Genomic DNA, 11,615 nt, shown 5'->3' with positions numbered 1-11,615 from the left:
GACTTGTTTTTCTGAGTAACACGGAAGAAAGGGTATCTAATGAGTTAATAAATTTTTTACTGCCACAGGTGTTTTCCCCAAAATTCATATGTTGAAACCTAATTCCCAATACATTGGTTTTTAGAGGTGGGACTTTGGGGAGGTGACTAGGTCATGAGGGTCAAGCTCTCATGAATATGTTTAAGCCCAAGAGAGCTCCCTAACCCCTTTTGCAGGCAAAGACACAGCAACAACACACAGGTACCCAGGAACCAGGAAATGGGACTCCACCAGACATTGAATTTGCTGGTGCCTTGATCTTGGACTTTCTAGCCATCAGAATGGAGAAATAAATTTCTGGTATTTATAAGCCACTGTGTATGGTATTTTGTTATAGCAGCCCAAATGGACTAAGGCATTTTTCCAAACAAAATGCAATATGAATTAAAAAAAAAAAAATCAAGAAGCAAATGTCATGTACCTTCTCTTCCTCCTTTCTTCCTAACATCCAACAAAATTTTGGGGGGCAATTTTTCTGTGCCCGGCACTGTGCTAGGTGCTGGGTATACAGACTGTCTGTTTTAGTGGTATGTATATTCTATTTAGGAGGGACAGGCTATGAACAAATAAAAAATAATTAAGAATTTCAGATATTGCTCTAAATAAAATAAAGCAGAGATGGAATCTAGAATGGCCAATGTGTATGTGATGAGGAAGGGACTGAACCCAAAGCTTCAAAATACAAATTTAAGAAATTATAAGTCTATATACTGTGTAAGCTTAAAAAAAAAACCCTTGTATTTAAAAATTAAATTCAAGAGTATTTACAAGATCAAAGATCATATCAACATCTGTGTAGTTGTGCTGAAGTCACTAACTCCTGATTTTATAAAACCAAAACAATCAGTATATATCTTTTAAATTTTTATTTTTTAATTGAAGAGTCTCATTTATTTGAGAGAGACAGAGAGAGCAAGCATGAGAGGGGGAAGGTCAGAGGAAGAAGCAGACTCCCCGCTGAGCAGGGAGCAAGATGTGGGACTCCATTCTGGGACCCCAGGATCATGACCTGACCTGAAGGCAGTCGCTTAACCAACTGAGCCACCCAGGCGCCCTCAGTTTAAAACAAAACAAAACAAAAAAACCCCACTCAGTTCTGGGGTGCCTGGGTCACTCAGTCATTAGGCATCTGCCTTTGATTCACGTCATGATCCCAGGGTCCTGGCATCGAGCCCCACGTCCGGCTCCCTGAAACTAGGGAAGCCAGCTTCTCCCTCTCCCATTCCCCCTGCTTGTGTTCCTTCTTGTGCTGTGTCTCTCTCTCAAATAAATAAATAATACCTTTTAAAAAACAAAAAACCAAGAAACAAAAACCACTCAATTTTGCATGAATATTTCCTAGAACGATTACATGCTAAATTTTATTTCACCTTTATTGAAACAACAGGTATCCAATGAGCCTGCGACTTAGGATCCCACATGGAGATGTGGGGTTTTGGGCCGTATAATTTATTTTGATCAATGTATACATCTTAATCAAACTGATAGAAACCAGACTGTTAATTCTACAATTAATTAAAATACATACATATTTGGGGCATCTGGCTGGCTTAGTCAGCACAGCATGTGACTCTTGATCTTGGGGTTGTGAGTTCAAGCCCCGCATTGGGAAGAGAGATTATTTAGAAATAAAGTCTTAAAAAAAAAAGAAAAAAAGAAAGAAATACGTATTTGTGGGCATTCAGTACCACATGAGTAAAGACATAGCTGTTTTCCCTGCTTGTCCACAGACTCATTGATAAAAAACATTCTCTGTTGAGTATTCCTGTGTACGGAAGGGGCTGATAAAAGCTCTGAAGGTACCGGCCATAAGCTTGCCACTGTAAAGATTTTTACTCTCCTCAAGTTCGCTGTAATGGACATAGTGTCTTATTCTTTAGTCACGAAAGGTCATAGCTTTGTTCTAGCTCCAGGTGAAGGCCTTGTGGGGGGAAAGTGCTTTTTAAAATGTATAAAACACTAAAAGGAAGAAAATAAAGTGGAGGTACCACTTCACAGAGCAGACAGTATGTTCCTGGAACTGTACTAGTAACCAGTAATAATAATGATCCAATCACACCAGTAATAGTAAATCAAGATGATCATAGCAGAAATAAACGGAAGGAACTGGAAGCAAAAGAAGCAGAATATTTACAACTCAGTGCGGTATTGCAGATAAGTGAGGAGAGTAATGAGAGAGAAGTCATCAGTAGTATAGAATGTGTGAACACATTTTAGAGCACAATTTTTAATGTCAGTGACATTTCTGCTGTATAATATGAACAGTTCGCTAACAAAAGCACTCACAGTGTTTAAGGAATTACCAATGCTATGGACTTTGAAGGTTTCGGGGATAGGTATTTAATTTTAGATTCTCAGTAGCTGTTTTAATTGTTCTATGGTTATTAAACAGGATAGAGCATGATTATAGAAAATATATATTCAATAAACTAAAGGAAACAATAAAGAGAGCTTTTTAAAGAAAAAGAATGGCAAAAAAAGCCCCAAAACCCAAAAACACTCCCAAAAAACAAAAGGCAAGATGAAGGAGAGGGGGAGGAAGAGGAGGAGGAGGAGGAGAAAACTTAAGTACGTGGCCATGAATTTCACAGTACTTTCCTGAAAATGATGTCAGTAGGACTATATACCAGTAGAAATAAATCCCATTACTTGAAGACAAAGTTTATATGATGATTAAAATGATCTATATTTCCATTGTATTTATTTTTTTAATTTTTAAAAGATTTTTTAGTTTATTATTTATTTATTTGAGAGAGAGAGAGAAAGAGAGTGAGTACAAAGGCAGAGGGGCAGAGGGAGAAGCAGGAGCCTGATGTGGGGGTCCATCCCAGGACCCTGAGATCATGACCTGAGCTGAAGGCAGATGTTTAAATGACTGAACCACCCAGGCGCCCCTGTTTTGATTATTTGAAGGATAAATTATAATTAATTTTTTTCTTTGCTCTTAATCCATTTATCCACATGAGAGGGCATTTTAGAAAATTAAAAGCAATATCAATACTTTTATTCTTTTTCTGTGCTTGAAACTGTTATTTGTTTTTATGAAGCTGTCCGCAATAAGGAACACAACTGCTAAATGGTATGGAATTGGATGATTTAAAATGTTCGGAGCTTAAAACTTTTTTCCCCCAGTAAGTGATACATAAGCATTTCCATTATTAGAAGATAAGAAACATTTTATATTGTATCTGGGTTAAGAGGACAGTCATTTTTATTTCATTCCACCTCATTCCATTAAGGACAATATGTGAGATTCTAAACTGCTTAATACAGTTTGGAGCCTGTTTCATTAGTCACAGAAACGTATTAGGTAGTGTTAGGTATGTGAATTGGAAAGTGCTTAACTATAAAATAAGAAAAACAAAGAGTAAAGTGCAAAAGACAAAATAATATATCCATATTTGTTTAAAATAAATTTATGAAGATTTTTCTAAACGACAGATATTCTGAAGCATGACATACTTCTAGTACAAGAGAACTGGCTAATTTAGGAATACTTTTAAGATCTATAAAGGGGGTAATAAAATATATATTTTTATCCATCTATTTAGAAGCCTTTATCTTAATAATGTTATGTCAACACAGCAATCTTTTTAATTTAAATGTATTTTTATTTATTATTGAACTATAATTGACAATGTTATATTAGGTTCAGGTGTACAACACAGTGATTTGACATTTCTATACCTTACTCAATGTTCACCATCAGTCACCATACAATGTTATTACAATATTAGTGACTAGATTTCTTTTGCTGTACTTTTCATCTTCATGACTTATTTATTTCATAACCGAAGTTTGTACCTCTGATCCCCTTCACCTATTTTGCCCATCCCTCAACATACTTTCTCTCTGGCAACTACCGGTCTGTTTTCTGTATTTAAAAGTCTGTTTTTCATTTGTTCATTTGTCTTGTTTTTTATATTTCGCATATAAGAGACATCATATGGTATTGGTCTTCCTCTGTCTGACTTATTTCACTTACCATAATACCCTACAGGTCCATCCATGTTGCTGGAAACAACAAGTTTCATTCCTTTTTACGGCTGAGTAATATTCCCTTATATATGCATATACCACATCTTTACCCATTCATCTATCAATGGACATTTGGTTTGCTTCCGTATCTTGGTTACTGTAAATAATTCTGCAATAACCATAAGGGTGCTTTTATCTTTTTGAATCAGAATATTTTTGTTTTTTGGGGGGGATAAAAACCCCATAGTAGAGTTACTAATCAAATGGTATATCTGTTTTTAATTAATTAATTAATTCTTTGGTATTCCTATTTTTAACTTTTTGAGGAGCCTCTGTACTGTTTTCCACAGTGGTTGCACCAATTTATATTCCCACCAAAGTTCCCTCTTCTACACAACCTCATCAACACTTGTTATTTCTTGCTTTTTTGATGATAGCCATTCTGACAGGTGTGAGGTGATATCTCATTATGGTTTTGCTTTGTGTTTTCCTGATGATTAATGATATTGAGCATCTTTTCATGTGTTTGTTAGCCATCTTATGTCTTTTTTTTGAAAAAATGTGTATTCAGGTCCTCTGCTTTATTTGTTTTTTGTATGTGTTTTGAGTTGTCAAAGTTTTTATTTTTTTAAAAAAATTTTTTTAGGTGGGCTCTATATCCAGCTGGAGCCCAACTCGGAGCTTGAACTCATGACCCTCAGATCAAGACCTGAACTGAGGGCCACCTGGGTGGCTCAGTGGGTTGAGGCCTCTGCCTTCGGCTCAGGTCATGATCCCGGGGTCCTGGGATCAAGCCCCTAGTCAGGCTCTCTGCTCAGCAGGGAGCCTGCTTCCTCTTCTCTCTGCCTGCCTCTCTGCCTACTTGTGATCTCTGCCTGTCAAATAAATAAATAAAATCTTAAAAAAAAAAAAAAAAAGACCTGAACTGAGATCAAGAGTTGGACACTTAACTGACTGAGTCAATGAGGCAACCCGAGTTATGTAAGTTCTTTATACAAAAACTGGATATTAACCCCTTACATGATAGTCTTTTTTTTTTTCAATTTTAAAATTAAAAAAAATTTTTTTAAATACTATTTATTTGAGAGAGAGAGAGAACACAAGCAGGGGAAGGGGAAGAGAAAGAGGGAAAGGCAGACTCCTCTAGAGCAGGAACCCTGATTTGGGGCTTGATCCCAGGACTCTGGGGTCATGACCTGAGCCAAAGCACATATTTAACTGATTGAGCCACCCAGGTTCACCCATGGTGGTCTTTCAAGTTAAGATAATTCTCAGGGGGTAAGGAGGTGGTTCAGATGGTTAAGCAACCAACTTTTCATGTCAGCTCAGGTCTTGATCTCAGGGTCATGAGTTCAAGTCCCAAATTGGGCTTCAAGTAGGGCAAGGAGCTTACTTAAAAAAAATTTTTTTTTTTTTTTTTTTAAATAATTCTGGGAACTTGCCTATGGTTCACTGTAGTTTTCTAGTCCCAAGCTGCAATTTATCTGCTATTCCAGAATAAACTCATTTTGCTGGAGGGGAAAAAAAAAAAGGAAGAAAGAAAAGAAAATTTTGAACTTCTGATCTGTGAAGGCAAAAGTGAAATACCTTTGGCAACTATTGCAAAAAAACTTAAATTCTCTAACTCATAAGAAATAAATATTTAACATGGGTTTAGTAAAAAATAAGGCTCATCTGTCTGGTCATTTAAAATTTAAAATTTAAAAATTTTGAATTAAATTTATTGAATCATGGCACCATGCTCTTAGCTTATAACTCATTGCATTTTGTTGGTTTGAAAGTTCATGACTTACAAATACCTTATATAAACTATAGATTACATTCTTTAATACTTTTTAAAGATTTTATTTATTATTTGTCAGGGAGAGAGAGCACAGCACGGGGAATGGCAGGCAGAAGGAAGCAGGGTTCCCACTGAGCAGGGACCCTGATGTGGGACTGGATCTCAGGGCCTAAGCTGAAGGCAGACACTTACCTGACTGAGCCAGCCAGGTGTCCCTGGATTAAGTTTTAAATAAAAAATTGCAGTGTAAAAAACCCAAAAGATTCTTGTTTTGTGGAGAGTGGTTTGTAGAGAGGCATGAGTAAATATATGGAGATCAGTTAGAAGTCTATTGACCTAATTTAGGTAAGAGGTCATGAAGGCTTGAACTAAGGTGGTGACAGAAATTCACATACAGGAAATTAAATACAAAGTGTAAAATAAAAGAAGCCGAAATCTTCAGAAAATCTTAAGTTAAAACGTGTATATATCAAAACTCATGATTTCCCCCCTCCTTTTAAGAACACTTCACAGCTCTGTCAATCAAAATAGCCTACCAATAAGAAAGGCCTAGAAACATCGGACATTTCCAATTCCCAGAATGTTCTACATTTTGGATTTATTCAATTCCTTCTTCATAGTGTTATTCAGTTTGACCTATTTCTTATTTTGTCTGTAGACTAATGTTTGATCTGAAGACTTGATTTGATTCAAACATTATCTTTCCCCCAAGGATACTACATAGGTGGTGCTTTCTACTTCACATGACAACACATTAAGAGGCACATAATTTCTGCTCACCCCACTTTTAGTGATGCTAAGGTTGATTAGAAAATTTAGGGGGTGCCTGGCTGGCTCAGTTGGTAGACAATGCGACTCTTGATCTCAGGGTTGTGAGTTCCAGCCCCACAATGGGTATGGTGCCTACTTAAAAAAAAAGAAAGAGGGGCGCCTGGGTGGCTCATTGGGTTAAGCCTCTGCCTTCCGCTCAGGTCATGATCTCAGGGTCTTGGGATTGAGCCCCGCATTGGGCTCTCTGCTCGGTGGGGAGTCTGCTTCCCCCCTCTCTCTGCCTGCCTCTCTACCTCTCTTTCTGTCAAATAAATAAATAAAATCTTGGAAGAAAGAAAGAAAGAAGGAAGGAAGGAAGGAAGGAAGGAAGGAAGGAAGGAAAGAAAGAAAGAAAGAAAGAAAGAAAGAAAGAAAGAAAGAAAGAATGAATGAATGAATGAATTTAGGTGGTTATGGCCTGATACAAAATTCTCTATTATCCTTATATCTTGTTGCTTTAGGATTCGCTGGTGATTGATGCCCGAATCATTTATTTCATCAGGGGTTACTAAGTGATGATTTCCCAATTGTTTTTCTTTCTTCTTTCTAAATTAAAAAAGAAAATTTTATTTATGTATTTTTTTTTCCAGAGACAATCATATCAAAAAATGGGCAGAAGATATGAACAGACACTTCTCCAGTCAAGACATACAAATGGCTATCAGACACATGAAAAAATATTCATCATCACTAGCCATCAGGGAGATTCAAATTAAAACCACACTGAGATACCACCTTACACCAGTTAGAATGGCCAAAATTAGTAAGTGTGGGAATCTTGCTTTAAACTTTCTGATGGGTGATTATCCAACCATAGCTGGTGCAAGATAGCGAACTGGACTCTGGGTCACTGTGATAGTTCTTTTTAGAAATTCATATATCAAGGTTGATAAGAATACAACGTGTCCTCTGGTGTTTGAGACATCATAGAGTTCCTTTTTCAAAGGCCTTTGAGAAAAAGATGAGGACAAACAATTCCAAGTTTAAATGCCTTACACATTCTAGGTTTTCCATGCTTGTTGAATAAATGCTTGGATTAATTAACACATAGAGCATTTAGCTGGTTCTGAAAAGTTGACTATATACTATTAACTTAATAAGAACTGTTAGAAGAACAGGAATTCTTTCATGTTAGAATCCTTTATCACTGCAACATTATCTTTAGGAATAAATCTTAGATCCATGAATTTTAGTTGTATGAAAATCCAGCTATGCTAAGTCCTATATATGTATTAAAAAAAAATGTGTGTGTGTGTGTGTGTGTGTGTATTCCCCCCGCCCACAAAGAAAGCTGATAAATCAAGATTCCCTTCCTCCCTTTCCATCTCACTGGGGTGGGGACAGAAGCAGTAGAGAATACTGGAAAGAGCATAGCCATTAGAATTAGTCTTGGTTCAGATCCACTTCCACTATTTATTATGTGTCTGATCTTGGGCCATTAAGTTACTCTGAGTCTCAGTTTCTTCATTTTAGAAATGAAGATAATGCTTACTTGGCAAAGTTACTGTGAAGATTAAGTAAATGAAGGAGTAGAAAGCATGTAACGCAGCAACTGGCTGATAGAATGAGCTTGATAATGGTAGCTATTACTCTTACATTTGGACAACATTTCATAAAACATTTAGCAAGAAAAAAAAGAATTTTATGCTAATTTTGTTTTTATTTATTTTTTAATAAGAAAATGCCAAAGCCAGGAAAGGAAATGATAAAGTTAGGAAGCAAGGAGATTCACAGTAGCTAAGACGTGGAAGCAACCCAGATGTGCTAAAGGGATGAATGGATAAGCAAAATGTAGAATATACGTACAATGGAATATTATTCAGCCTTAAATAAGAGGGAAATTTTGACATATGCTACAACATGGATGAACCTTGCGGACATTACGTTAAGTATAGTAAGCCCGTCACCAAAAGACGAATACTGTATGATTCCACTTATATGAAATCTAAAGTAGTCAAATTCATAGAAATATAAGTTTTTCCAGGAAAAAAAGGAAAAGTGAAGCTGTTTAATGAGTGTAGTTTCAGATTTGAAAGATGAAAAAGTATAGAGATTTGCTGCACAACTATGTGAACATACTCAATACTACCAAAATGATTATAATAATCAGTCAAGTATGGGAGAGATTGATTCAAACTGATTTTAAACTGGGTAAGATAGTCAATTTTATGTTCTGTGTTTTTTACTGTAACAAAAAAAAGGAAGTGGTAAGGAGAAAAAAAAAGTGAAAAAGTAAAGATCTGGAAATCTGGAGAAAAGGCAAAGGTTGTAGTAACATTAAGAAATGAGCTATTAGGGGCTGCCTGGGTGGCTCAGTGGGTTAAGCCTCTGCCTTTGGCTCAGGTCATGATCTCAGGGTCCTGGGATCGAGTCCCGCATCGGGCTCTCTGCTCAGCAGGGAGCCTGCTTCCTCCTCCCTCTCTCTCTCTCTCTCTCTCTCTGCTTGCCTCTCTGCCTACTTGTGATCTCTCTCTGTCAAATAAATAAAATCTTAAAAAAAAAAAGAAATGAGCTATTAAAAAAAAATCTCTAATTTTTAAGACAATAAAATAAAACTTTAAATCACTGCATCTCAACTATGCCCAAATTCATCCAATAAACATTTGCTGCTTAAATTCAAGGCACCGTGCTAGATACTATGGGCCAAAAAAAGCACAAGAAACGATTCTTGCCTTCAAGGAAATGGACAAGTATAAAATAATTATTATAAAATATGGTAAACAGAATTAAAGAGAGATAAAATACAGAGAACTTAATACAGAGTATTATGGTAGAACAGATAAGACTTTCTGGAAGGAGTGGCATCTGAATTAGAGATCCACAAAGGCCTTCCACGAAACTTTCATATCACAATCTATCAGAAGATTAAGGGACAGGTGAAACAGTCAATGAAGATTAAGAGGTACAAATTTCCAGTTATAAAATAACTCCTGGGGATATAATGCACAACTAGGAAATACAGTCAATAATGCTGTATTAACTTTACATGGTGACAGAGGGTAACTAGACCCTATTGTGGTGGTCATTTCATAATGTTTTATAAAAAGATCAACTGACTATGTTGTACATCTGAAACTAATACATTATGATAAGTCAAATATAATTCAATAAAAAAAACCAATCTAACTCTGAGATTTATTAATAGATATTACGGTAAAAAACGATAGTAGATTTTTTTTTTTTAAGTAATTACATCTAGAAATGACACGAAGGAAAGGGAAGAAAATTAAGGATTCAGAGGGGGAGAAGACTTTCTTCATCACTGTAGTTTTTATTTCTTAAACGAGCTCCTAATTTTCTTACTTCTGCGCCCTTGTCCACACCATTACTTTAACCTGGATAATCAATCCGTATTTCTTTATATTAAAATACCATATAATAATGAACTGACTAAAGTAAATCATAAAATGCTTTTAGATTAATAGAGTTGAAAATAAAATAAGACATTTTCTTCTATCATTTTAGAAGGAAACAATTTATGTTCACAAGTTAATTTAGTTTTAATGAATTATACATAAGCTTTCTGGATTTTAAATGCACGCCTAAGAAAGGTCATATTCACAAACCTTTGTTGAAGAAAGTCTTATGTTAGAAGATGTTTAGCTAAATGAATAGAGGAGGGGGAATGGATTAGGGTCTTCAGGCCAATGATAGATTTACAAGTATATATTACTATCAAAGGCTTTTTCTCTTCTCTCACTCAACTAATGGTTCTGTACTATTGTGATTTTCAAAGAACACACTCAACAGATGGTATTCTTATTTCATATCCACAAGGATAATCATTGATATCACTGGTTCTTCATTAGGAGGCAGGGGGTGATTTTGCTACCCCAGGGGACAGGATACATTTCTGGTTATCACAACTGGGGGGGGTGCTACTGTCATCTAGTGGTAGAGGCCAGAGATGCTGGTAAACAACCCACAATGCCAAGGGCTGCCCCCCAACTCCCACCTCAAGCAAAGAAGTACCCAGCCACTATGTTCAATAGTGGTTGAGAAAACCTGATATATAAAAATACATTTCATTTCTTTTTGTATTTCCTTTCTTCCCCTCTTCTGGTCTTCTGAGAAATGGAACATATTTTGAGAAAAAGAGAAAAATGCTAATCTCTTTAACTTCACTCACTAGAAATTTGGTCCCTCCTCCATCTGAATCAGCACTGTTTTGCTCAATGTAACGATAGACTTTCCACCAAATCTTTACTTGACCAATGGAATAACAGATTTTCTACTAGATTTTACTAATTAATGATCATCTGAAATAGAAGGAGAAACAGAGCCCAAAGAAATAATCAGCAATTCATATCCACCTATGTATATGATATCTGACTACTGTTACTGGGCATCTGCAGTAACTTTAGTAGATTTCACAAATGATTCTAGGTTTTAAAAAATGTACAGTGTCTTGGTATTTCTGTTATGACATTTAAATGTAGTATTTATATAGTTAGAAAATATACTCACCAATATGACAATATTTAGCCAAATATTTATAAGTCTTGTACTTTAAAAATGCATTGAGAATTATGAAAACCCTAAAATTTAAATCAGAAGAGTATATATTTATTTTGTAACAAAACAGATAAAACCAAATACAAAGTGTACTATTGTTTGCACTTCATACATTTTGATTATCCTGCTAAAATCTGTTAATTTAACATTCAGTTAAAATAAACTTTAGTCATTTAAAAAAACACCAAGTACATGATTATGACAAACTTTTTGTTCATCAGAGAAAGAACTTCAGGAGTAATAACGATTGAGCAAATCCATCCAAAACACTAGGTCTTCATCTTTTCTTTCTTAGACCACTCTGGTGCTTCTTTTTTGGTCTGTTAAAAAACAAAACAAAACAAAACAAAACACAACACAAAAATTAAGTAAAATGCTTATAAGGAAAATAAGAGAGGCAGTTCAGAGTACTAAGTATTGGGGCTTTGTATGAAAATTACAGTAAATAACTGCTTTTCTTAATTCAGAAAGACACTTATGGCAAAGATTC

The 11,615-nt window shown here is 35.5% G+C and overlaps 1 protein-coding gene across 1 annotated transcript in view; it reads right to left on the bottom strand.

Annotated features, from left to right (window-relative positions):
• Positions 1-11,154: 11,154 nt before the first annotated feature.
• The window catches only part of PIBF1 (progesterone immunomodulatory binding factor 1), a 197,436-nt gene continuing 196,975 nt past the window's right edge, over positions 11,155-11,615 (bottom strand). The window contains exon 18 of the mRNA XM_082701266.1: positions 11,155-11,445. Coding sequence (XP_082557392.1) covers positions 11,395-11,445 — 51 coding nt within the window. The 3' untranslated portion in view covers positions 11,155-11,394. The remainder of the gene's footprint in view (positions 11,446-11,615) is intronic.

The sequence above is a fragment of the Mustela nivalis genome (assembly GCF_964662115.1).
Source record: "Mustela nivalis genome assembly, chromosome: 15".
NCBI lineage: Eukaryota > Metazoa > Chordata > Mammalia > Carnivora > Mustelidae > Mustela > Mustela nivalis.
Note: the sequence above shows the minus strand (reverse complement) of the source record. Positions and strands in the feature narration are given on the sequence as shown.